The following is a 27,695-nucleotide window of genomic DNA, read 5'->3' as shown; positions in this document are numbered from 1 at the left end:
GGCAACTGAATGTAAAGGAAATACTGAAGGGCAGAAGAACAGTGTGTCAAAGTGGCTGCACAGAAGATTACAGGGCAAGGCACAACGTTGCTGTTGTAGAGAGCACAAAATCAGTGCTGTAGGAGCTTGAGTGTTACCGGTACTGAGTAGTCCTGATCGTTGTGAAGGCTTATCGATGGCATATTCATCATCAGTATTGTAAAGTGAAAAATAGTATTCTGGTGGGCAACTGAAAGAAGAAATTTCTTTGGGTTGTATTACTTTCCGGTGATAGAGGGATTTGGTTTTTTACTTAATCCTTAGTACTGAAAAAAAAAAATTAAGTGGAAAAAGTATAACCATGTTCTTTCCAAGGTATGCTGCGCTCACACTGAGCCCCCAGAACACACTCAGGGATAATCCAGGTTTTCAGATCCCTGGTTGGATATGCTATGTAGAAATGCTGGAGCTGTTCAACTGTCAGTAACCGTGTAACCAGGGTTGTGATGTAGTGCTGGTAGGAATTTAGGGATACTGCAGGTGGGTTAGAAAGTACATTTTCAGATAAAAGATGATAGACACCAAAAACAAAGTGAAGAAAAGGATGAATGCAGAGAGAAAAAAAAGGGAAATGGACCTATAATGATTTCTCAGACACTGGTGTTTGCAATGCACTGTCAGGTGTACGTCTGCCTATATTGTATTCGTATGTGGGTGTATATACATGCAATCCACTGAAATTTTCTGAAGTGCTGTTGACATTTGACATTTCCAAATAAAGATAGGGCTCATGATTGATTTCAGACACTTTGAACAGTTAAAGTTGCCAACTGTTGTGATAGAAATTTATGAAGGAAGGAGTACTTTTCGGGTCTCAGTTGTGGGTTTCTGTTTGTTTGGTTTGGGATTTGTTTTTGTCTTCTGTTTCCATACCTTGGCTGTTTGTGGAAAAGAGATATGAAGCATACATATAAAACTACAAAGAACTGTTAACCAGTGGGTGGTAAGACAATGATTTTGGATGTCCATCTATTGAGTCTGACAGGTGAAAGGATAGGAGATGAGGGGAATCTGGAAGCACACAGGGATCTAGAAGCAAAAGTAAATAGAAAGATTATTGGAACAAGGAAAAGATCGTCATGCATATATGTGTAAGGGATCCTCCTTTAAGCTTAGTCTGCATGTGGTTTGGAATTGATAATGCCTTAGAGGTGTATATCTGTAGTCCAACTCTGTTAGCTTTGAAAGTCTCTGATACGGTCTCTGATATTGGACAAAACAATATCAGATGTGTACAGGTTTTCATATTTTCTTTTACTTGAAAATTGTTGTAGCATTAAAAGAGTAACTTGTGAGAACTCTGTGAAGCCTAAAGTTAAAATAAATTGTTCTTTCCTCCCTCTCTCCTTTTTCTTCTTCTCTAGGATCCCGTCTCCGCCAGGAGGACTTTCCACCACGGATTGTTGAGCATCCTTCAGATGTGATAGTCTCTAAAGGAGAGCCAACAACTCTGAACTGTAAAGCTGAAGGACGGCCAACTCCTACTATTGAGTGGTACAAGGATGGAGAGCGAGTGGAAACAGACAAGGATGACCCACGTTCCCACCGCATGCTGCTGCCCAGCGGATCTTTATTTTTCTTACGTATCGTACATGGACGCAGGAGTAAACCTGATGAAGGAAGTTATGTTTGCGTAGCAAGGAACTATCTTGGAGAAGCTGTGAGTCGCAATGCATCTCTGGAAGTAGCATGTGAGTAGTTTTATATGATTAGCACTGTGTAAAACTTTATAGTTGTTTTTATGCTGTCATCCAGCACTTGCACACAGTCAGCAGTCTGGGAGATAACAAATGTGGGTAAGTATGGCATTTTGTCATTAGCTATAGCTCTTAGTCAAGGCATTTCTACATGTTTATACAGTAGCAGTGACCGTACAGAATACGTGATTTATACTGAAGCAAGGTTCTAGCCAGTGTATAATCACGATTGGTACAAACATGGACAAAGGCTAATCTTCCTCTAAAGAATAATCTAATTTTTAAATTATGGCTAAAGTTGGTTATACTGAAACTAATATGGAAAGATACCTATCACTTAATATAAGGTGCACTGTCTGTTTCTCTTTATCTAGTAATCTGTTACCTCAACAGAAGCACACAGCTTCTTGGGGACTCATGTTCTGTACTGCTGGAAACCTCAATATATGCTCCTCTGTCATAAACTTGATAGAGACCTCATTCATTATGTGAATGGCAAGTGAAATTGTTGGCCATTTCTCATATCATCCAGAGCAGTCTTATTCTTTATCGATTCTCTTTGTCTTAACAGAGGAGTCATCACTGCTCTTTCAGAGACCACCTGGCATGCATGATCTGCTTCCAGTAGAGTTAGCAGAGACATTCATTATATTCACATAGCAAACAAGCTCATCATCCATAAAATACAATGCATTGTGTATAATTTTTTGTTGCTTATTTATTCAGAATATTAACTAAGGGTAGCTGTGTATCTTCACATAAATATGTATTGTAATAGATTTATGAATGCTTTTCTTTTGCTGGACTTCAGTTCCCTCCCCCCCCCCCCCCATTTCTTCATATGGCGGTAGTTTCACTAAAATGTGTTTGACTGAAACAGGGCATTAGCACAAACATGTATTGCTTAGCTGATAAAGAATGGATTTAAGTACACTTTAGAAGGTATGTGGGTTTAAAGCGGGGGCAGAGGGGGAAGCACAGAAGAGAAATATTCCTGATGCAGTCTGCAGACTTTTATAGCTGATGTTATGTGATCTTGAGGCTTCAGCCTTCTCAGAAATTGCAAAAAATGCCATTTTTTAAATAATTAGGTCGTGGTATAGGCTGAGTAAACAGACTTGTTCACTACCTTTCACTTGTCATAACCTAGATTTAGAACTGTTTCAAACAAAAAATCAAAACAGTTTTGGCACACATTCAAAACATGAGTACATGTGTATCTGCAAATAAAGGCATCACAGAATGTTATTCAGTTTTGGTAGGTATTTAGGAATCGAGAAGACCACCAAAGGCTGAAATCTGGGTGAGTATGACTCTAGACAAATTTACTGGATTATTTCTGTCTTTGTACATGTGGTTTTTAAACTGTTAAGAAATCCTATGAGAGAGGCATAAATGCTTTGAAATCTTTATTGCAGTCCTGTTGTGATTCAGACATACCCTGTCAACGTTCAGAAGATCATTCAAGTTATACCTGGAGTCATCAAATTAAAGTGACTGATTATTTTAAAATTTAAAGGTGCTCTATATTTAGTCAGTTTTCACTGATCCTTACTTCAGTGACTGCAGAGAGACTCTTGTTACAATATCCCCTGTCTCTGGAGTAACTGTTTTAACCACTGTAGCTGGTGGCAGGTCATGCATGAACTGTATATGAGATAGTTAGAAGACTTGAAAAATAATAAAAGCGTGTTTTATTGCCAGAGGTATTTTAGAGCAGGATCATAGGACATGAAACTTGAGATCTGAAACCATAACCAAAGTTTTTGGAATAGCAACATGCACCTGACACCAGATTATTTTACTGTTTTCATAGCTTTGAAATTTAGTGGACTGAATTCCCCAATTAAATGATTTATCAGTGTAAAGCAGACACTCCTGTTCCACTTCAGCAGTGCTTTATCTTTCCTTGAGCCATACCGTGGCTGTGATTACAGGAAGGTCTTCATCAAAGAAAAAAATGTAAATAATATGTACATTGCTTGTTTACTTAATTTTAGAGATTCTGCCGGTTTTGTGTTCACTGGTTTTAAAAGCACATGACAATGCTCAACATGTGTATCAAAGCTATCCTCTGGAGGATGATAGCAAAACTACCTGGTTTCCCTTAGTTTTGAGACACTTTTTAATATGAGATTTGGTTCTAAATCAAGTTTTCAAGTGACTTTCAGAGAACAGTTATTTTAAGGCTTTTAACTGTTTTTCTAATGTCAACATTTCTGGACTGAAGAAGATGGGCAGGTCTGTAGCAGTGCATTTGCCTGCTAAGGAAATGAGTTGTTGCTGACAGGCTGTTGTCAGCAGTGAGTCCTCATTCACCTGGTCTCAGCTGCTGCTGAAAACTGCTGAGTTGCCTGGATGCTGCAGCCCTGACCGCAGGAGCGGGGACAGCCGCATGCCATCAGGTCTTACTTGTGCTATCTGTAATGCTGTTGAAAACTGTTCTTTCTATGCTAAGCCAAGCTGTTATCATCAGAAAAAGGACAGCGTCCTTTGCTGATAACAGGGTTTTGGATTATTATCGGACTGTAGGTGGCCTCAAATTGTGCCATTAGAGACAAGCTGCTGCTTTTTACACGTTTAAAATGCTTGAGTCTGCTGTTCTAGTGAAAGAATCAGTAATTGTTTTACTTTGCTTATTAAATTGTCAGTCACCAATAATATTCACTTGCAACTTTTGAATGGTTTATGAAGAAATGTTTATTGGTTTTATGTATCTGTTAAGTGTGTTCATGCTTATGCATTCAGATGATATACAGTGTTAATTATGGTTCATTCTCTTCTATTTCCTTTCCTCCCCGCCCGCCCCCCCTGCCATGGGCACCTGCCACAAAAGCACGGGGTTTGAAAATCTTCTGATGTATCCATATTTATGTGTAAAGACAGAAGAAAAACTCTTAAGTGAAATTCAGTTGGGGCATACAGTGATTCCGAGCATAGTGTGGCCCATCTTGAATGCAATAATTTTGTCTCTTGTTTTTTTGGAGTGTTTTTTTTGCATGTTGCTGAAGTCTCTAAGCGCTTTTTGATCGAGTAGCAGTTAACACCTTTCCCAAACGTGATGAATTTAGGTACCAGCCCATCGAAAACATTTAAGTATGCTTTTAAATCCATGCCTATTCAGAGCAGGTGCATACAATCAAGGGCAGATATTTTTGTGCTGATGTACATCCTCAGGAAAATTTCTCTGTGCCAGTGAAACTGTGAAGAACTGTGATTTGGGAAGTTACTGAAAACCATCATTAACGTGCAGAATGTGCTTTTAGAAATTTTTTTCCTTTAATTTAGAAAGTCTTTATTCCAGAAGACATTTAGGAAGAAATAGGAGTTTGTATTTGAAGGCACAGTTTAGGATTGATATGACTTATTCTATTTCATTCTTCTTTTAATGCATGCATCCATGGCATGCTTTGTGTGGGTTATTTTTTTTCAGTAGGAGCTTCCTCAGAAGGAACAAATAATGCAAATGTTAGCAGCAAAACCAGTCTTCCACTGTGTATGTGGCAAATTCTGATGTAGTATTTGTGTATTTTATGGTTAAATCATTAAAAATAAATGTTCTAGTCCTAAAACAACTACAAAGAGTTGTATTCAAGAGAGTAAAACGTCTTTCTTTGGATTTTGTGTATTAGAATTTTTTTTATTGACATTGAACAAGGGTTGGCATTATTAGAAATATGTTGATGCTCAGATATTCTTGGGAGGATTTTGGAAAGGGAAGTAGGCTTGAAATAGTTTGATCTCTTATGAAACCGCTTTCGTATTTGAAAGCCCGAAGTTTTAAAGTAAAAACACAGTTTTTCAGAATGTACGAATTGACACAATTGAACCTATGTGATGGAGTTTTCCGGTGGGAATATCAGGAGGCTCATTTGCAATAGCGACTGTAGCTAGGATTTCAGTTGCAAGCACTGGGGTGCCACATGTAGGCGGGAGAAAGAGCATGAGGGTCCTCGCACTGACTCAGGCTGCCTCTGATCTAGCCTGAGTCAGCGGCAGCCCCCAGAGATAGCAGCTGTAGCCCCAGGTGTTAAATATGTGACAGCAGCTTGATCTATCGACCACTGTAAGAGGGGGCTTTGGCCTAAATGAAAATTCATGAAAAATTGATGAAGTCCCCAGATTATTTTTTTCCCTTTTCCTTTTCCAGTTCTGTGCCAATGCAGCGAGGAGAGATTAAATGAGGTGTTGAATGCTTTAGTGGCAAGGAGGTTGTGGTTCAAAGGTCAGGGGTCAAGGGAGGGAAAAAAGACCAATTTTCTACCTTGCTTTCTTTTAAAAGAAAACATGAAGCTTTTCAGATTAGCTGGGATTTGCTGCCATTTTAATATAGGAATAAAACAGGGGAATATTCACAAATAAGATTCTTTTCTGCATGGGTTGGCAAAGGGTAGGAGTATGTGGGTTGGTGCTAATAGAAAACAGTGGAAGACTCTGAGTCATAATTCAATTGGAGAACCAGAAATAGATTGAATTTTGTAATGGCAGTATAAATTTGGACTTCCATCTTTCTGAGTCTGTGCTTGAACTGAAGTCATTTGGAGAAAGAAGAGGTCTTGCATTATTTATATGTCACAGATTGCTTGAATAGAAGGCTTTGGAACACTTTCCAAACATAATGATGCTGTTTATGTTAGATCCAAAACTGAATTATGTTTTTATCTGTAACAAGGGAGGTTACAGTAGTACACTGAGTTTAGTGTGAAGGGTCATAGGTGTATTCCAATGCAAGTATAAACCAGACCTTAAACATGAGTGACAGTAATTTTACGAATAAAAGAGATATGTTTTAATATTCAGTGAATAAAGGCTGAGAGGTATAAAATCTATGCTATGCAATCATCTCTGTATCATAATGCTAATAACTATTTGCTGGAGCATGTGCAAAAAGCTGCAATATGTTCATAATAATGGAGTTAATAATTTCGAGATATTCGTGGTAAAGAACACCTGTAAAATAAGATAAAAAAAGAGCACAATGTATGTGACTGTAAAATGGGTGGATGACTTTTTTCATCTAGTTTCTGTTCAACATGCGACTTAAACATAAAAATTGTTATTAATTCTGTTACTGGTAATTTCAAAGTCTGATTTGCTTTGAGGTTACTTTCACATGTGGAGAGTACATCCTGTTCATTTACTTATATCCCTTCCGCCCTCATCCTTCTCAACAGAGTGTGAAAAGCTTCCTGCCTGAGCTGGCAGTCTTCTGCTCTCATCAAGACAGAAGTAATTATTGTAGAAATTGAAATGCTGGAGACTTAGTCCTGTGGCTGAACCTTATCAGGACACTGAAAAGCATCATGCTTTTTCTTACTCTATGTTTCTCTAAGAAGAAATATAACAAACCATGGCTATTATCACAACACCCTTAATGAAAATAAAATTCCCCTTGTAGAAGAAAATAAATAATATTGTATCTGATTAGATAATCAGGGAAAAGGCAGATTTCATAAGTTGGGGGGGGGGGGAACACATTAAACCTCTGTACTTCTGAAGCTTGCAGTAAGCAATTTCTGTTGATTAGGATGAAGCCATTGGGAACACCATTGTTAGAAACCATTATGTAATACAGCATTTCTGTATAGGACATAATTCTTGCAGTCACTATTAGAAATTAGAGGTTAATAAATACCAATGAGTGAAGCCATATCAGATAAATCAAGACCTGACTGATTGCAGAGTTTCTTTTTGAGCCAAAAAAGTAGTTCTGATTATTTACTTTATTAGTTTAGCTTTTAGCTGAGTATGTGTTTCTGCTGCTTCTGAATTGATCTGGGATAAGAAACCTAGATATTTGAGAGGATGTGATTTTTGTACCAGTAGCCAGAGTGAACTAGAGTTTTTATGACAGAGTTGCTCTTCATCAAGATAAACTAAGCTGTATCTCCTGTCATTAACACATTTCTCACAAACTGTTTAAGACTGTGCTTCAGCATCGATGTGGACAAAAACAGTACTTTCCACCATCATCCGCTAGGATTTAGACAGGTGACTGCATTATTACATCTTCATTTCTTACCATTTGAGCTCCACTTTGGACATGCAGATGTTTACTTCAAGGCTAAAAATACTGATGACTCCTCACATTTAAGAGTTATCACACTGATGGTAGATCCAAAGTTATTTAACGTGATTTCAGTCATAATATCAAGCTGTACAGTGCCTGTAGGTTTCTCCAGACCTTGTTCTCCATTTTCTTTTTCTTGCTCTTTTCATAGTGTGGTCATCTTATAATAGATTTTTTTTTTTGGTAGGTGTTCACAGCACAATGAGCTCTAAAGAGAGACATGCAGATTTGCATGAAACAGGCAGGCTTGGATATCAGAAGAGTGTTCGTTGTGAGCACTTAATCTCAGCTGGTTATGTGTGCCGAGAAGGGTACACCAGCCCAGCGAAAAGTTTCCGTAACAGCTGGAAGTTGCTTCCGCTATGTGAATTAATTCCTTCAGAACCAGTTAGTATGTCTTTGCAATGTGCTCTCTTGCACTGTGTAGCCATACAGTTTAGTATCGTCCCCAGCATTCCTGTAGCAGAAATACTTTCTCGCATCCAGAAATGTGTCGAGAAGCTTTCTGTAGGATCTCTGATTTATTCCTTGAATTCTTCTCCCCAGGATCTACCCTTTTTCCCCACCTAAAAGAGAACTTTCATTGTTACATTTTTAGAAGCCATTTGCAGTTCACTCGATCTGATTCTGCTTTTAATAATTTCTTGCAGATATCCTAATTTGATTTTTATCGGCTTCCTTCTTCCCCTTGCCTTTGACTTGATTTTATTTTTTTAAATCAAATCCTGCTGTTTTATATAACTTTGAATGCTCTACCTGATAAAGTGTTGAAATCTAAGGAACTACTGATGACTTTACAGAAACCTTGGAACAGATCAGCTATTGGCACACGTTAGTGTGCGTGTCATCATGTACTGATTTTTTTTTTTTTTTTTTTGGTTGACATATCTCTGATTTTTAGTTCATTGGGGAAATAAAGGAGAACAAGATAACATTGCATTTTTACAACTCTGTTCCCTTTGCTCAGGAGCCTATAAGCACTATTTGAATGTTAATTGAAATATTAGCTATTGTTGGCATATGCTTCAGATAGGTACTGTTCTGCGATGTCAGATAGGCTTAAAAAAAGTATTTATTTGAAGCAATACTTCAGACCATTCCTTCACAAATGCTGCATGATGTCAATTCTTAGTTCTCAGATCTCAGTTCATTACTATCGTAATTAACAGTAATTAGTAGGGTGAGATTGGTCAATGTTTTATTTATACACATATAAATATATGTACTTATATAGTTTTTTTTATTCTGATAATCATTATATTTGTTTGAGGACATCAGAACCTTCTCCTTCTTCCTTTTTTTTTTTTTTTCTTTCTGTCTTTGTTCAGATGTGTTCTTCCCCCTGTTCCCATTCTTGGAGGACTAAAATTTAGTCATGGCTTTGGTGATACTTCCACTTCAAATACTCCCACAGATGTTATACTTTGAATAAGTTTCTAATATTTGGAATTTATGTGGGAAATGAAGTGGTGGTTTTGTTCCACTCCTGCTTGAATTTTTAAAGTGGCAGTGATGTGAATGTATACTGATACTTTGGAAATTGCTTCATCACGCTAGAGGAGGGAAGGGTTCACAGTCACTTTCTGCTGTCTCGTAGATCTGTCTGTCACTGTACAAAGGGTTATTGAGATGTAAAGAACTGGATCACTGAGTCCCCTGTATTCTACACAGCTGTATTTTCTAATTCCATTCAGAAACTTTTCAAGCTGCACTTTGAAAAGTAGTTCAATTGCTTTCCCCTTCATCCCTGATCTCACTCCATTCCCTGTTTCTGTTGGAAGCCTGTCTTGGAACTTAAGTCTACCAATGGTGAGAAAAATAGTTCTAATGTTTTCAATCTAAACATAAACATGCTTTATTCATGCTTGTTCTTGTGATCTGATTTTCCTTTAGTTTAGTTGTTTTCTCTCCTTTGTATTTATAGACCACAGTGGTATCACTTCTCATCTTTGCTATTGCTAAGTTAAACAAGAAAAGCTCATGCCTTCTCTTGGAAAATATTTGCTTGATCCTAGTAGTCATTCTTCACCTGTTTTAGTCTGCGTCCATTTTATGAGACAGGGGTGGGTAGATTGCATACAATATTTCAAGACTTGCATGCTGTGCATTATGAACTAATGTTAATAACTACCTTCACTGTTCCCTTATCTATCAGTCCTGTGATCATGTTTAACCTCTTTTACACATTTGGTAGCTCATAGTTGTTCTCTAGTAATCTGACGCAGATCTTTCTTTTCCTCTGTAATTTGTAACAGATGAGCTTCTACTTTACAGTAAACTTCCCTGTGATCAGTTCGAAAGCATATGGCCTTGCATTTCCTATTACTCCACTTCGTCTAGCATCTCCTACACTAGTCTTCAATGTCATCCAGTTCTTCCTGTTTAATGTGATCCTCCTGTTGGGTCCTGCTGGGCTTGTTGCCTAATCTTGTATGCCAAAGTAGAAGGTAGCCCAGGTGTTCAAAACTGACAATTTCTTAATCCACCTGCATCTTGCTGGAGAACTTTGTTTCTACTAATTGGACTTGAACCTGCCTCTTGCCCACCCCTTATGGAAAAGAATTTGATGAAATAAATGGGAAGGAAACCAGTTTCTGTTAGCCTATGAACGGAATACCAACCCAGCAAGGTTGAGCCATGTGAACATTGCTTGTGGGAAGGAAATAGTTTCACTGACTCTCATTCTACTTCTGTTACAATCTTAAAACACCAAGCCATACATGAGAATCCGAGGAAAAATATCCCCAGTTTAAGTAGAGAAGGTGAGTAGCAATCTTGCAAAAGAATTTATATTGGTTAAACTTCTGTATTATTTTTTAGATCATAATGTATGCAAAAGGTTCCCAGGTGCTGTATAAATGCACACACAAACACAAGTATAATATAGAACAACACAGGTGTGGAAAAAAAAGCACAAGAATTCATTGCAACCCTCTAACTTCAACTTTTGGAATTAATTTTTCAGTGCTATATGTAGTGCAATTGGTGACTGACAGTATTACAAACCTCTAAAGCTGATAGATAATAGGATGATCACTTTGTATCTTAGCAGAGATGGATATCAAATGGAACTTTAGGTGTGGTTAGAATGTAAGAATTCCAGTGTTTTGTCCAGAAGAACACCGTTGAGGCAGTTATATAAAATTTCTTAGTTTTTATTTTATATGGAGGAAATAAATTAGTGATGATGAAAGAAATGAAAGAAATTAGTGTCCTCAGGACAGTTTTCAATTTATTTCCATGGTAGAGGCACATTCTTCACAGGTTTTACATGCACATATAGCCTTTAGAATATACAGATTAGGAGCTGTTAGTATGAAGAGACATTTTGGTTGCAGTAGAGTCACACAGTGGTTTTGAGAATGATACATTCTTATTGTGTCTTAGTTTTGAAAACTGGGACTGTGATCTCAGTTTTCAGGAGACTTTTCCTTTTACATGGGAAGCAGTGGCATAATGCCCTACTGGGCCACACCAGTTGGTCCATCTAGCCCAATGGTCTATCTTGGATAGTCACAAAGACACTGTTCAGGAGAACACATGAGCTTAAAAACTTTAAGTGGTTCATTCCCTTCATGGATTCTACGGAAATAAAATTGTTTTTCTTGGTTAGAATCAGAAAAAGGCACAGGTAGTAGAAAACCTGTCGTAGTTGAAAGCGTCTGGTATGGATGAAACACTGCCACCTTAGTCATGGAGATATTTCTTATCTTTACTGCAAGATTGTCTTTATAAGAGAGATGTGTACATAGAGTTAAGAGTTTCCTTTCTTTCTCTGCACTTCACTTTTCTCTTCAAGTATAGAATATTTAGAATGTTTTAAATTAAGTTGATAACAAAGCCCATATGAGAGCACTGTTTGGGTCTAAATTAGAAGTTACTGAAGTGAACTGGAAAGTTAAATGGATCTTTCCAAGGTATGTCAGGATGGCTCTTTCTTCTAGGAAAGATCTTGGTTACTAAAGAGTAAATGGCAAAAAAATTTAACTTGAATATATTTTTGAGAATGCATTTGCTTTTGTGTTCCATCTACATTATTTCTAACTCTGTCTTCTCATTTTTATGTATTTCTTTTATATTTCAGATTTAGGATCAGCAACTAGAAATCACGTCTTCCTCGAGTAGTCTAATTCTTGGGTTGATTAAATTATTTTCACTCTTTGGATTGTCGGGGGGAGGGGAGATAAGCAGCCTGCAGTTTGGACAGTCAGCTTGGAAACGTGATTTAAGCCACTCTGGGTGCTAAATATACATAAGTTAGAGCCCCTGTTCATTCAGTTAGCATATATATAATTCTTTTTCCACTGTAGAAGCAACTTAATTACCTGATTCAAACCTGTAAATTCCACTTCTAGAGATGCATGCCTAAAAGTCAGTGGTGGCAATACTGAACATCAGTCATGTTTTCTTTGAGATTCAGAGCCATCTGTTCAAGGTCATCTATCATGTTGATTGCAGAACCATGAGCAGAAGCCAAATCTTTTGATTGGTAGTGTGATATCTTAAGAATATGAGGGATACTCTTCATTTTATTTGCTTCCCTCTGCCTACTATAAAAAACAGGTATCTTTCTTCGTGCTTTTGTTCAGATTGTGTTCACATTTGAGCAACATCTGATTCTGAATGTGTTAGTTCCTGTAAATTTTGGACTTTTTAATAGATCTTATGTGTATTATGTAAACTTTGATTATATCAATCTTACTGAAAGATCTGGAAACACCCCACTCCCCAGGAGCACTTAATATAAATAAACTTTTCAGAAGTGGGCCATAGGGAAAGAAATTGCAGAAATCCAAACAAAAAGGTTTCCTTTGTCTCTAAGAAATTGACATCTTGCAAAAACTAAACAAAAAGCAAACCCACCAACCAAAAAAATCCCAAACCACCAAATGTCACCACCACCCACAACTGCCCCCCCCCCCCAAAAAAAAAAAAAAAACCCACAACAAAAAAACAGGTGGTGGTGGTACAGTTTGATCTGTAAACTGTTGTAGAATTCTTTCCCTACTGGTGTCATTAGTCTATATGATATCTCCAGTGAAGCCCATGCTTTTACATTTGTTTGAAATTGGAAATGGGGAGTTTGGGACAGAGCTCTGGACTTTTTTATCTGGATTATCAAATAACTTGATCAGATTGTAAGGACTTGTTTTCATTTGCTAGAATAAAAGCTTGTCTTTGACTATTCTTTGTATAATTCACTTGCTAATTTTGCCATTCATCAAAATATTTTGACTAGTTATCATAAATACGCTGTGCATATGTGCAGATCTAGATTTATATGTCATTTTTCTCATTATACACCTGCATACTGAAAAAATGAGAACTTGGGTTCTGTCATATTAAAGCCCTTTCACAGTTTTTTTATTCCAGTGCTGCAGATGTGCTTAAAGATAGTTTAATAATACTATTTTTCATCTCTCTAGGAAATAATTTCACTTTTGCAGAATGGTTTACTGTGTGGATTGGATGTAAAAAGTAGAAGTTAAGAGCTATGAGAAAGGAACAGTTTTGTATCAGCATGTCATCAAGTTCCTAACAGTGACATACCGAACTGGTGAACAAACAGGGTATAGTGTGTAATATATTTATTAATAACATTTATTTGCTAAAGTTATGGGAATGGTTATGGTTGTCAGTCTCTCTTCCCAAGAAACAAGTGATAGGACGAGAGGAAGCGGCCTCAAGTTGTGCCAGGGGAGGTTTAGATTGGATATTAGGAAAAATTTCTTCATGGAAAGGGTAGTCAAGCATTGGAACAGGCTGCCCAGAGAAGCAGTTGAGTCCCCATCCCTGGAGGTATTTAAAAGACATGTAGATGTGGTGCTTAGGGACATGGTTTAGTGGTGGACTTGGTAGTGCTAGGTTAGTGGTCAGACTCGAGGATCTTAAAGGTCTTTTCCAACCTAAATGATTCTATGATTCTATGAATATGAACTCTTAAATTATAATGAAGTATTGGCAATATTGTTTAGGACTTGTACAGTATAGAGCTCTTTAACTACCATATATATTTTATGTATATTATAAGTTTATATATATATATGAATATATGTGTGAAATACATACACACTATAAGCATACATCCTTTAAAAAGTAGGCTTTATCATTGATGCGCATTAAAATTCCTAAGTAATGGACAGTGTAGGGGTTTTAGTGTCATCTGTCGCTGTCTGTGCTTCAAAGAAGCTTTGTCAGGCACCCAGTGTGCACGATACAACTGCAGTAGAAAATGTACGTATTTCCTTCCACTCTCACTGTACACCAGAACCAGTCTATGACATTGTGTACCCTTTTTGCCCCCTTTCCATTAGTCCAGTACATATACAAATAATTACAGAAGAAATACTAAATTGATCATTTTTCTGATTTTTAGTGGTCCTCTCTTCAGCCTTCATGCTTCTGCTGTGATACCTATTGCATATCTGTAAAAAAACATTATTTTTTTCCTTTTTCTGACCAAGTAGACTAAAAACAACCCTAGGAACTCAAGGGGCAGTGTAAGTAACGATCTGTACTTGTTTCCATATGTAGCATCAACTGCGGGGAATGTGCTCACTTGTGCCAGACATTTTTCTATCGTCTATCCCAAACTCCTCAGTTGAGGTGACCTCTGAAGTGCCTGCTACAGTGAGTGATGGAGTTAATGAGATCCAGCGACACCATGACCCTGACCCCCTCGTGGCCTTGGTTTCACTCATCCATCTTCCTAGCCCCACAGGCTGTGATGTGCTGTGTGGAGACAGGATTAAACAAGTGTGAATGAACAAGTTCAAAGCTTTCTGTCATGGCTGCCAACACAGAACATCAGGAAAATGAGACATTAATAACCCAGTGCTGGGGGAGGTATGTTGTTTTGCCATAGCGACACCTGGGGAAAGTACTACTTTCTGTGTGATCAGTTTTTTGCATGCCAGGAAAAGTTTGCTTAAGACTTCTGTGAAGGGTGCAAGATTTGGCCTGCCATTCTTCTTAGTCATGAAGCTGGCAGCAGTCAGACCAGAGGTAGAATACATCATCCAGAAAGGTGCTGAAAAACCTGCTATGAAAGCAGCACCCTTTGCTTGTATCGTGTCTTATTTGGGCTTTGATTCATCAGAAGTGATTGGAGGGGTTTTTTGTGGTTTTAACCTAATCTATTTACAAGAAGAAACAGTCTGAGATGTACTGCCAAGATTATTGTCTTAAGGAACATCTTATGAGAGGAGTTTTGTACTTTGTCATAAAACTTCTTTGCTATAATACCGTTTGAGGTTGAATCTCTATCTGTGGGTAAGATGCTGAGATAAGATATGCTTTTCTGTTTGCAACAGTGGTTTAGGGTAGCGTCTGTCTTCTCTTTGTCAAGACACTTGCTTTACCCTGTGGCACTTTCTGATCAGTTGACTAGTTGGTGATTAGATACATTCATTTAGTTCAATGGGTCAGAGCTGTTTTGGTGGGTAGAAAATTACTGATGGATTATCAGTTTCATCACCTCTGACATCTGGCCTTAGCATAGTTCATCATCTGAGAATTCATAACACATTTGCCTGAGCAATAACATGCTCAGCTACCTGTGTGGTCATGGATCTAGGTACTGGGAATGTTGTGTTCAGGATTGATAGGACAGATGTCACAGAAATTAGAAGGGCATCATCTTTTTTGGTGATAAAACCACCCATTAGTGCCAACTACTAAAGAGTGTTCTAGGGTCAGTAGCAAGCTTAGTAAGTTACAAAGCTGTAATTCACCAGTATTTGTCTTTTCCTGCAGTGTTTCAAACTGGAGGAGCTTTGGCTTTAGAGTAACTGGACACTTACAAGGCAGAAAATATGTAATGATTTTTGAAGTCTAAAGCTAGCAAATACATACTGAAACATTTTTAGAGACAAGTATCTTTTTCGTTCCTGTTACACAGTAAATCTTATTATGGCTGACTGACAGCCTATCTAAGATTATTTTTTTTCTAGAGTCCAATCCTGAAATTACTGTGAGTAAGCCCAGTTGGAGATGTTACGTTACTGTGCTTGTAGGTTGCAAAAATCAGAGACTTCTTATATTGAAATTTGTGACAAAACAGAAGGATGCCTGAGACCTACCAAATGAAGAGGAAGGACCAGTTTAGACACCTGAGCATTGTCAAGGTTAGCAAAGTAACAGTGGCTCTCATGGTGGGGAATTTATTCCTTCAAAAATTCCTCTAATATTTGAGATCCATCTCCTCAGTGGTTTCTGTTGTTTTTCTTGTATTTTTTATTTATATCTTACTAAGCTAAAGAGATTTCCACTGTTCCTCTTCTGGGAGTATTACTCTGCTGGTTTGTCTACTTGATCACTAAACAGAAGACCCCTCAAATATCTCTGACTTCATAGACATTCAGGGAGCACTCGTGCCTTCTGTATTCTGACCTTTAGAATATGAATTGCTGTTTTTTCTACTTATTTCTCCATGCTTTCTTCTAGCATTATCTATCCCCATAGCATCTTACACCATATTTCTACAAATCAGTTTCAAGTGTGGGGCATAGGGTGTTAAACATAAAGATAGTTTGAGATTGCATGTGTATTCAATAACCAAATACACAACAGTTCTTTTATCAGTTAATTCTTTTCTTCCACTGAAAAATTTTGCTACAATGTGGGAATGGCTAGTCAAACAAACTCCTGCACTTTAGCCTGTGATTTTACTGAATAATTCTTGTTTCTCATTTGAGCTCTGCACTTCACAAAGGGAGTTGGTTTTCTACTAGGTGTGCTACCTGTTGTGTACAAATAAGAGGGAGGAAGATGAGGAGAGAAAGAATGGTAAATGACTGGAATGAAAAAGAAAGGGCAAAGATTTGTTAAGAAAAATACTTTTTGTTCTTCAGTAGTTAAGGCCCTATGGGATGATTCTTCTTTTTCTGGCTTTATTGGAGCATATTATGTTTTTGTTTTTTTTTTATTGTTTCAGAGACAAAAACAACTGAAGTTGTTATTTCCTCCTCATGGCATATCCTTATTTTCAGTAAACACTCAAAGTATAAAAGAAGATTACAGGCCCTGGACAAAAGGGAGATGTCCTCCCCTATTATTGAAATAACTTAATGTATGGGGCTATGTTGGAAGACAGCAGTTATAGAATATCTGCTATATTCTTCTTGTTTGTTATGTATCATAGTTCACTGGAGAGACACTTGCAATGTAGTTGCATTTATTTACCTTAATTTAAGGATGCTGCTGTCCTGTAACTTTGAGTTTATTGGCTTTCCCTGATAATGTATACATTTTGAACACTAAGTGGTAGTTAAATGTCACTTTATAGGGTTTGAATAGTTATCTCTTCCTTAAGGAAGTAGTCTTGATAACTAAAGGATAAGAGGTATAGTTTTTCAGAATGTGTTGTGACGTGTAGTCATCTTCCATATTGGTACTGGACATTAACTTTGGCTAAAGTTACTGCGGCTGAAGTGGAACCCAGTGACAGAGTAGGTATTTAATAGCGGCACAAAGTGGTGTGATATGCGAGTGCTGTCCTACTGTTGCCATCTCAAATATAGCATATTCTTTGGGGAAATACTTGAAAATGGTATATTCAACATGCCATAGGTGACATGCAGAGAAACATTATTAAAACAGCTGAAAAGTTTATATTGCATCTAAAGACCACTTATTTATAGATTGATGAGTTGTTGGTGCTCCTATCCTAAGGTCTTTATTTTCACAAAGTTGTGTGTACCGACAAAGACTAATCTTGGTGTCAGAAATCGACATACAAAGCCCAGTCCTTCCAGCAGATGCTTGATTTAAAGCAGGTGAAAATGTGCAAGTTATTTTGATCTAATTTCAGTAAAACTTTATTAAAGGAAATAAAAATATTATTTATAAATAATAGAAATAGCACCACTTTCTTAGCCCACATATCAGATATACATCATGTACTATAAAAGAAGTATGAAGGGAATAATGGACATGATTGCTTCAGAAACAGGTGAAACAAATGTCAGTTCAAAATGGCTGTATATTCAGGAAAATTATGAAAATTAACAGGGGAAAAATAGATGCCCAAAGAACGAGTATCAAACGTGCTTTTCTTTTTTCTTTTTCTTTTTCTTCATTCCAGTCCTATGTTTCCTATGTTGTGAGTGAGTTGTGAAGCCAATTTATCTAATGCTCTTTTGGGATGTTGACCTCAAAGATACAGTTGAGTGTAATGATGTATGTAGTAGTGAAGTGAAATCTAACATTAGTGAAGAAATTTCAAGTTTGTTTATTGTCATTATTCTTCATATTGCAAAGTGGTCCAGACAACACAGCCAGAGGGGGGGTTCATTCTATGTGGTTTTGAGCAAATATGACTTTTAATCTATAACCTACTGGACTTCATAAAAGATGATGAGAGGGAGTTTTGAGAGAAGTGTTACTTTTGTCATTTAAAGTGTAATAAAGTTTCTATGTTGGCATTATGCCAGCTATTAACAAATGTCTTTATAGAAGCAAAATTGTTTGTTTTACTTCTGTAGTGGGATAATACTCATGTTTAAGGTTAAAGGAGTCATAACCCTTAATTCTTACAGTTCTTAATCTGGGTTTTATTTCTGGGAGGCTTAAGAGCCTATCTCTTTTCCTTTCTACTTTTTTAGGTCTTGCAAGTACCTAATTCCTATCCTTTTAAATCATAAACAACTTTAGGATCCATTTAATATAGCAGTTCCATAGAGACGTCTTTTAATTCCAAATAGTTTACAAGTATGACATTTGAAACCTTTAATGTCATATGCAGCCAAAGGGGGAAGATGCTTTGAGAGGAGTTAAAATGATTGATTCTTTTATTTTTCCAGAGGATTAAACTAGAGTTTTATTAGCAGTACTAAAATAAAAGTCAGACCCAAACCTTACAGTCGGTGCTTGTATCAGTTAACCAATGAATGGATCTTTTTCAAGCTCTTAAGTTCTTTCATGGGTTCAAAATGCTGTCACTATGAAAATAAAGCTGAGTTAAAGCTTTGTAGAAACAGACTGCAGAAACAAAATGTCTTCTTTTTATTCAGTTTGTAATGTCCATTGTATAAAGTACTTGCTGGCATAGATTTTTATTTCCTCCTTTTAGCTAATATTCCTTCCTGGTTTTGATTCGTATGGATGAAAAAGTGCTATGGTTTTGGTTCTTTTGCTACAGAATTCTATGTATTACCACCACGGTTTTAAAATTATTAACCAATGCTTCTTTGCCTCAGAAGAGTTTGTAAGGCTAAGTATACTGCTGATGTGAAATGCTAAAATAAGGCTTGTATGGTAGGTAGCTGTGAGACGTTCTGTTCCAGTTGATATAAGAGCACTGTTTACCCATTGGATATGATCAGTGTTTAACCACATGCGCACCTTTGTACACAAGTCGCTCTTTTAGCCCGGAGAGACTTCATGTTCATATGGCTGCATATTTTCTTAGGTGTCTTCAGAGGTACCTTAGCTTCAACTGCCTGCTTGATTTTTCTTTTGATAAGTGTTCTGAATATATTGAGAGGGGAAAAATGATAAGACGGCATTAATCTAGAGGGGATTATCCCAAAGTGTGGAAGAATATATGCAGTACTTGAAATGACTTTTAACCCAGGTTTGGCATTTGGCTTGCTTTAGAGTTTATAATATCCTTTTGAGATCTCTGCCTTATAATCAACCTCATTAATTCTTGTGACTTCTCTTGTTTCTTTTTATTGACACATAAGATGTATTATTTTAGAAAATGAATTCCAGTTCTTTGTCACAATTCCTCTTTACAAAAATGAAGTAAGGTTAAACTACACATATGCTTATAATATGACAATAGTTCTGCTCTTTTCACTGGGGGAAGCATGCAGGAATTATCAAGTTAGACCCTAGAATTTGCATCAATTGTTGTGATGTCAAAGCTGCCATATTAATATTCTTAGTTTTCCATTTCAGTGGGTAAGTATAATACAGATCAATCTAATGAGGTTTTAGGTACACTAAGTACTTCTTGCTGTTACAGCTGTATGGTCTTGAGTTAAAAATAAGCTTTTTAAAACATATAGTCATAACTGATAAAAACTTGTAGTTTAAAATAAAAGGGGAGTTTAATCAGGAAGGAAATTAAGTACATAAGATTTGTCTGATTTTCTTAAAACTGAACATGCTATCTTTGTATTGAGAAAGTGTTTAAATCTTTATCGATTTATAGAGTTTGTTTTGAACAAGTAAAAACTTGTGGCCTTACGTGGGCCTAAGAATGAAAACTGTTGTTACAAAAAAGAACTATCTAACAGTTATTGGGCTAGATGATGCTCATTGTTCTAATATCTAGGTGTATTAATGTGTTTTCCCACCTATATACTGAGAGGAAAAATAAGGAAGCTTCCTACAAATGAATGCAGTGCTTAGATTGTTAGATTCAGAGCTGCAAAAACAAAGCCTTCTCAAATTTATACCAGGAGTGTGAATTTTTTCTATATTATAGTCTAGCCCAAGGCTTTGTTCAGTGTACTGTGTTTTACTAACATTACAAGCATTAAAGCATATTTAAAAAAAAAAAATTCTTCTCTCATCAAGACAGCACAATAGTCTGGTGAAATAATGTCACAAACCATGTCTGATGGATTTAAATTGAATATGGGTGGCCTGTATTTCCTTTTTCCTAACTCTTCTCCACCTTACTGGTCCTCAGGCTGGTATAAGCCTGCATTGCTGGCATTCTGTATACGCAACATAGATGATTGTGGACACTTTTGTGGTGGTCACCAGCCAGAAGCCACAGGATATTGTGTACTCAGAAATGGTGGGGATTTTTTAATATAGTTAAATCTGAAGAGGAATCAGCGACAGAGAATCAAGCCCTGTCTCCTAAATGTGAACTATGAACAGTTTTGATGAATAAACTGGACTACCTTTCTGATTTACTAGTTTTTAAGAAATTTAACCACTCTGAACAGAAGAAATTGTAGTTTTTAGACAGTACATGAGAATTTATTGTATCATTTTTAATAATTTTTTCCTGTTTTCTTTAGAGCTTTAACAATGTAGAAGATAATTATTTTGCTGCTACACATTTTTATTAGGGAATAAGATACTATTGGTTTATTTTAAGCTATTTAATATTTTTAAAGACTCTTACCTAAACTTTATTTCAGTAACAGTCAGGTGTGTAAAGATAAATGAGAAGAAGTTATTTTGGCTCCTTATGGCATGTATGTTTGAAAACTAATACAGTGTGATTTCGAACAACTGACACTTCTTTCCATAGCATCTTTGAAATACACTAGCCTAGGGATCTTGAACTATCTTTAACAAATTCACTTTTGAGTGAAGGTTCAGTTAAAGAAAACTTAAAAGTGCATGGAAACACGAAGGAGGGTGACTTGTGCTTCATTTTCTGTTTCTGGCTGTTTCTGACTTCTGGTTGGTGTACATATTTGAGAGGTAATCTTAGCTCCTGTCATGCCAGATCTAGGTTGCTCATAGAAATATCAAGTCCCGACTTGTTTGCTGGGATGCTTAAGTATGCTTGGGTGTCAGATCTTAGGTTGCAAGCCACCCTTTGAATAGCCTAGGTTAGCAGAAGCGAAAGCAGGGCAGCTTCATTTGTTATGGAACAATGTAGATATGTTCTTCTCTTAATTCAGGTATGGCAGAGGCACATTTGGCCACGTAACGCACTTGTTTTGGACAATGTAAAGTGAAGTATTCAGTTATGTCAGGGGGGTGTTTATATATGTAAATGACACTTTATATGTATAATTTATGTGATAAAAGTTGGCCAGTCAAACATTAATTCTGCTTTATTATAGTGGTGTGTAATTACATGACCATGTCTATCATTTTCTGACAGACCATGGTCTGAGTCAGTGCCCACAACGGACGGTGCTTAGTTATTTTTTGTACCTTGCTTGTTCAGTAATTTGCTCACACTTAAGTTCCTGTGTATTGCTGAAGTCTTAATTAAGTGGGGTGGTATTTTTTTCCTCTTGAAAGTTTTTAGTGCTTGAGTACAAGAAGTAGCATTAGAAATATTTTGTAGACATAGAACAAAGACAGGGCTAGCTTGTGACTTAAGCAGTACTGGCCAAATAGGCCATGACAAATGCAGAGCTTGGGTCTTTCAGACCAACAGGAGTATTCTTCGTCCTTCTATGACTCTTACGTGGCTTCTGGCTTGTCCAGGGAGTGGAAGAAGTGTGGCTTGATGTTATGAGCATTTAATGTATCAAGCAAAGACTGAAGGGGAACAGTGACATTTGAACAGCTTACTAATTCTGTCACAGCTCTGACTTATTCTGTCAAATTCTCAGACTAGCAGTCTGGGCCAGAGGGACAGGTCAGTAAATTTTCATCCATTTGAAAGGGGCTTTGCAACACATTCTTGAAGACTAAAGGTCCTGTAGGAAATAAGTAGATGGTCACCACTTGGTGAGACCCTATCATAGTACTATTATACAAAGAAATAATACAAGTAGTAATAAACTAGTTCCTTTCTATAACAATTTACTTAGATAGGTTTCTTTCTCATTTTGGGCAAAATTTTCTGTGTTTATAAAGAAGAAATAAAATCTAAACTGATGACTTCATAGCTTTCTAGCAAGCAGGCTAATAAATATTTTTTTCTAGAGCATGTAAGTATGAGCTGAAGTTCATTCAGCTGTTACTTTTATCTGTGTTTTACATTTACATACGCATAGAACCAGTGAATGCTGGTAAGTTATCCATAGATCACACCAGAGAATCCAATGCATGTTAACAGCCTTGCAGAACTTTGGGAACTGCCGTTTAATAACATGTAATAACAAGCAAAACACAAAGGAATGCATGGCTATTTCCGAATCTTCATGTTTCTAACATGAGATATTTAGGAAACTAATGCCATTTGCTTTTTTCCTAGCTGATGAATCAAGATACAGATGTATGAAGCCACATTTGTTAAGATCACTGAATATCACTTGATACTCATCCTGTGTGTAAAGAGTTGATCCTTGACATGGATTTCAGCAGCTCCTAAAGCAAAACAAAAAAAGACATAAAACCCTTTTGAAAACTTGCCCAATGGCAAATTACTTTTATGAAGCTTTATCAGGGCCATAAAAGTGGCAGTATGACCCTTGTGGGTCATGAAGAAACTTGGTCACGTTTAGCCAAGTGGCATACCATCATTTAACCTCAGCACAGCAAGCAAAGTATTCCTTTAAAGATTTGGCTATAGTGTCTGAAGAAGAGAAATTCTGGATACCACCGTGAAGTTGAAGTAAGGCTTCCTATTGTGTATGCAGCTTCCAGCCGTTGTACACATTTGACCCCCAAATGACAAAATAAATGAAAGCTGCTCTTCAAAGTAATGCAATCAGTTCAAAAATATTGTGCTAATAAAGTTATAAATTCTAATTGAAAGATTTATGGCAATCCATTTAGTTGTTACTAGGTTATTTGTGACAGACAGATGCAGAGTAACCTGATTAGAGTCAGCATTGTGATGACTTGTAACTGCAGAGGGGAATAAAGCTTTAAACCATTGTCATAGCCTATTCTCAGATGCATTTTGGAAGCTGGTTTAAAAGAAAATATATGACTGTTAAATGTCGGTTTGCAGCTGCCTCAGGTTGGCCCAAAGAAAGTGCTATAATGACTGGCAAGTTGTTCTTTGCCTAAGTTTTGATTCGTAACTCAACTTTGGAGGTGGACTTAGAAGACATTCTATTGAAACACTCTTTTCAATATAGAATGAGTTTTTCCATTCATTTTGTATTTAATATTTCATGTTAGAAAAAATAGTCTTAATTCAGTTAATAACAGAAATGCTATTAAGGAGTTTATTCTTCTGGATTTGATGAACAAACTTTATGAAAATATGCTACCTATATGGACATACTTGAAAAATGTAAAAGCAGTGCTTTTATTCACATGTATCTGTATAATTTTAATTGGAGGAACTTAGATTTACTGGAACCAAATAATAGTTTGTCCTGGTTTCGGCTGGGATAGAGTTAATTTTCTTCCTAGTAGCAGGCATAGTGCTGTGTTTTGGATTTAGGATGTGAAGAATGCTGATAACACACTGATGGTTTAGTTGTTGCTAAGTACTGCTTATGCTAGTCAAGGACTTCTCAGCTTCCCATGCTCTGCCAGGTACACAAGAAACTGGGAGGGGGCACAGCCAGAATAGTTGATCCAAACTGCCCAAAGGGCTATTCCATACCATGTGACGTCATGCTCAGTATAGAAACTGGGGGGGGTTGGCTGGGGAGGAGCGATCGCTGCTCGGGAAACTGTCTGGGTATCGGTCGGCGGGTGGTGAGCAATTGCATTGTGTATCACTTGCTTTGTATATTATTATTACTATTATTATTATATTGTTATTATTATCATTACTATTTTACTTTATTTTAATTATTAAACTGTTCTTATCTCAACCCAGGAGTGTTTCTCACTCTTACTCCTCCGATTCTCTACCCCATCCCATGGGGGCAGGGGGAGTGAGCGAGCGGCTGCGTGGTGCTTAGCTGCTAGCTGGGGCTAAACCACGACATGGTTTCACAGATGCTACAAAGAGAAGGAAGTTAGCTGTTGTCTGGTACACATTCCTAGATTTAATACCTAAAAAATGGACATTGTTTTCATATTTTCTTTAAGATATAATATATTCTTGTCGTGACACCCTTCAAATCATTCTACAAGTAAGAGTTAATTTGGTTTTGCATTTGATTTGTTCGACCTATTTACCATAAGCAGGATGAATTGGTGGAAAGATACAGTTTTGTATAATCAAGAAAAAAATGTATCAAGTTTTTGAATACTGCTGTAGTAATGTGTATTGCAAAGCAGTTCCTAGTCCTAACTTCAGTGCACTTGAATGCTTGGGCGCAATAAAGCAATAAAATGATCCAAGCTCAGGCTTATTGGCAAGTGCTGGTCTTGGCCTTTCTGTTTAACACGGGTCTTTTCCTGTAATATGTCAATTTATATTATATTCAAAGTTATAAAGAAAATAGATGTAGTAGTTACATCTGTCAAAGAGGACTATTTTGACAGAACTGCTTTTGTTTTGAGAGTTAAATGATTCTTATGGCTCTAACCTTATAGAATAGTATGCTTTACTTGCTGGCATTCATTTAATAAACTCTTTTTCTAATGCTATAGGAGGAAATACTAATTTACCAGAACATCTGAAAACAGAGGGTGAACTGTAAATCTGATCAACAAATGGATTATTAAATTCTGTGTTTATGTAGAGTAGGGAGATTTCTTTGGCAAGTTGCAATACTGAATCATTTCCTGTTAGTATTGACTAGTAAGTGTATTAAAATAGTAGGAAATACCAAACAGGAAGAATTGTAAAATGTGTGTCTGTATTGATATATTTTTGTAAATATGTGTATGTTTGTGTGTGGTACATATGTATTTATTATTATAGTATTTATTATTATAGTATTTATTATCTTCCAGTCATCTTAAGATTGTTTACTCTTTTTTCCAAGATAAAACTACTTGCTGTTGTCCATCACCTTACCAAGTTGTAATCACTTCATTTGAAGAGGCCATGTTTGACTCTGCCATCAGGATGACTTCTTGTGAGGGCTGTGATGGGGAAAGCTAAGGGAAGAAACAGGGTAGAAACTTTGCCTGTTTCTAAACATCAGCTTTTTTGTGAACCAAGAACTTCTGAATACCTCATGCCAATGTCCTTCCTAAACTCTGCAAGGATTTTGGAACAGGTTACCGTATATAGATACTTAGGACCAGGGACCTATATATCAGAAACTTCCCTTTCACCTTGCCATCAAAATCCACTCAAGAATTCACTGTTTACAGGTGTGAATTACCAGATTCTGAGATCCTAAGCAGTTAGCTACCCTGAAGATTTCACCAGTGTTATGTGTGTTCAAGCCCAGGTGAACAAGACATTCCCAGCAATTGTAACTTCTGTAACTTATTTCTAATGGTGTTCGTTTGAAGCTTATGGGCCTGGAATAGTTGAAAAATTCCCAAAGTAATGGATTAGCATGCAGAGAGCAGTTGAGGTGGTCAGAGGTGCATGATAAATGTAATTCATCACATGGATATTACTGCTGTGTCTCTGGGGTTTCTAGGGGACTAGCATAAGCGCATTTTGGAAACTGGCAGCATTTCTATTTTTAATTTGTGAGTCCTTATTTTTAGATATTCCTTTAATCATAAGTAGCAAAATCATTGTGATTAAAGCTATCAGTGCAGCTTTGTGTAAAATATTAGAACTGATTTTCTACTCTCTAGGAATACTAATGTTAGCCACAAACTACTGCGGTATGGGAGCAAAAGACGACCCAGAGCTTGTCATGTCTCTTCAGCTAATTTTTATTCAGCTGGAATATGACCCTTGCACAAAACTGAGAACTCCAAATAGACTGTATTAAGAACTGTAATAATGGAATTTGATATTTTCTAAGGCTTCTCTGCTTTAGAATTTGTAGTAAGCACAGAATTGTGATAATATGGAATAAATACCTAGACTCTTTAAAATTCTTTGGTCTTAGTGTGTTAGGAAGGCTGTTGAAATAGTTTTAAGATTAGTGAACAAGATCATTAGCTGATGTGCATGGACTCTGTATCATTTACTTCACTTAAATTTTGCCCATATGCATGCATCTTTGATGGCATGGCCTACTGTTGCTAATAAAAGGTATGGTGCAACTTCACTGCATCTGTAGCTGTCAAGGTGATCCTGGAAGGTGCTGGTATACAACTTCCATTAATTCCTGTAATTCTCGCTTTGAAAGGTGAAACCAAGCATCTTTTCTATGCATATTTTTCCCCGGTGTAAACACATAAAAACCCCAGTCCCCAGTTCCCTATTAGGGTTGGTTAAATCTAATTCTGAATCTAATACTTAAAAGCCAGCGGTATACTCAAAATGCAGGATAACCATGTGCTATTTTAACTGGAAAGAGAAACTCTCTTTTGCCGCTTCTCCTCTTAAATGTGTATTTTCCATCTCTATCTTTACTTCCTTGCTTCCTAATCTCTTAAGTAGTGTTTGTAAAGACTCACGTTAGATTCACTGATATTGATGATTCTAAAATTCTGGAAAACGCTTCTTAAATGAAGAAAGATTTGTTGCAAACTGGATTTTGGGTCAGTTTTAATTTGTAGTTGCAGTATGTCACACTCTAAATCATTCCTTGTCAATCTGCAAAGTGGCTGAGGTACTGCTGAACTGAAGATGGTTGTTCTGGAAAGTCTCAGGTGTTTGTCTCAGGTACGTGCCCTTGCTGTGCTGTTTCAATCAAGAATCAGAAATGCTGCGATGGACATATTGTGTTTGTTCACATCCCTGTCTGTCAACACTTCAGGAACCTTTTCCGTATCCTTTTCCCTACTGCTTTCCCTGATCAAAGCATGACTTGCTTACTAAGATTCTCGTAAGATAATCATTTAATAGCAACTCTGAGCCAGAAGACAAAAGGAAAGATAGTTCAAGAGCTCATTGCTAATTTCTCTCCCCGAGTAATCAAATCAGTACAGCTCTCCAGCCAGGACTTATAACCCTTAATAAGTCACTCTATTCGATTAAGAGGAATTGATTTTCTTCTACTGTGGATCATAGTGATTATGACAAATATGGTATCTGCTGCTCACTTCCCTATCTTCCCTGCTAGTGTCCGTTTGTTTGCAGGGTCGGCACGTAAACGAGCCAGAGAGATGACGCGGTGTCATTAACTGCAGTTGGTGTCAGCACTTTGACAGCTGTGGAATTGAGTGGTTCCATAGATCAGAGCAGAAGCCAGTTGTGAGGGTCTCGCACAGCAATTACGTACTTCTGGCAACTCTACTGACAGCCTTAAATGCAGGAAATGATGGGACAGTAATTTGTAATTGCAACTAGGAGAGCAACTTGCAATCGGTGGTGGTGTGGTGGCAGCGTAAGGGCCGCAGTTTAGAGGTTAGCCAGC

The 27,695-nt window shown here is 37.0% G+C and overlaps 1 protein-coding gene across 1 annotated transcript in view; it reads left to right on the top strand.

Annotated features, from left to right (window-relative positions):
* Positions 1 to 621: 621 nt before the first annotated feature.
* ROBO2 (roundabout guidance receptor 2) overlaps positions 622 to 27,695 on the top strand; it is a 444,176-nt gene continuing 417,102 nt past the window's right edge. Inside the window, exons 1-2 of the mRNA XM_075712688.1 lie at positions 622 to 685; positions 1,404 to 1,730. Coding sequence (XP_075568803.1) covers positions 622 to 685; positions 1,404 to 1,730 — 391 coding nt within the window. The remainder of the gene's footprint in view (positions 686 to 1,403; positions 1,731 to 27,695) is intronic.

The sequence above is a fragment of the Pelecanus crispus genome, chromosome 1 (genome assembly GCF_030463565.1).
Source record: "Pelecanus crispus isolate bPelCri1 chromosome 1, bPelCri1.pri, whole genome shotgun sequence".
NCBI lineage: Eukaryota > Metazoa > Chordata > Aves > Pelecaniformes > Pelecanidae > Pelecanus > Pelecanus crispus.
Note: the sequence above shows the minus strand (reverse complement) of the source record. Positions and strands in the feature narration are given on the sequence as shown.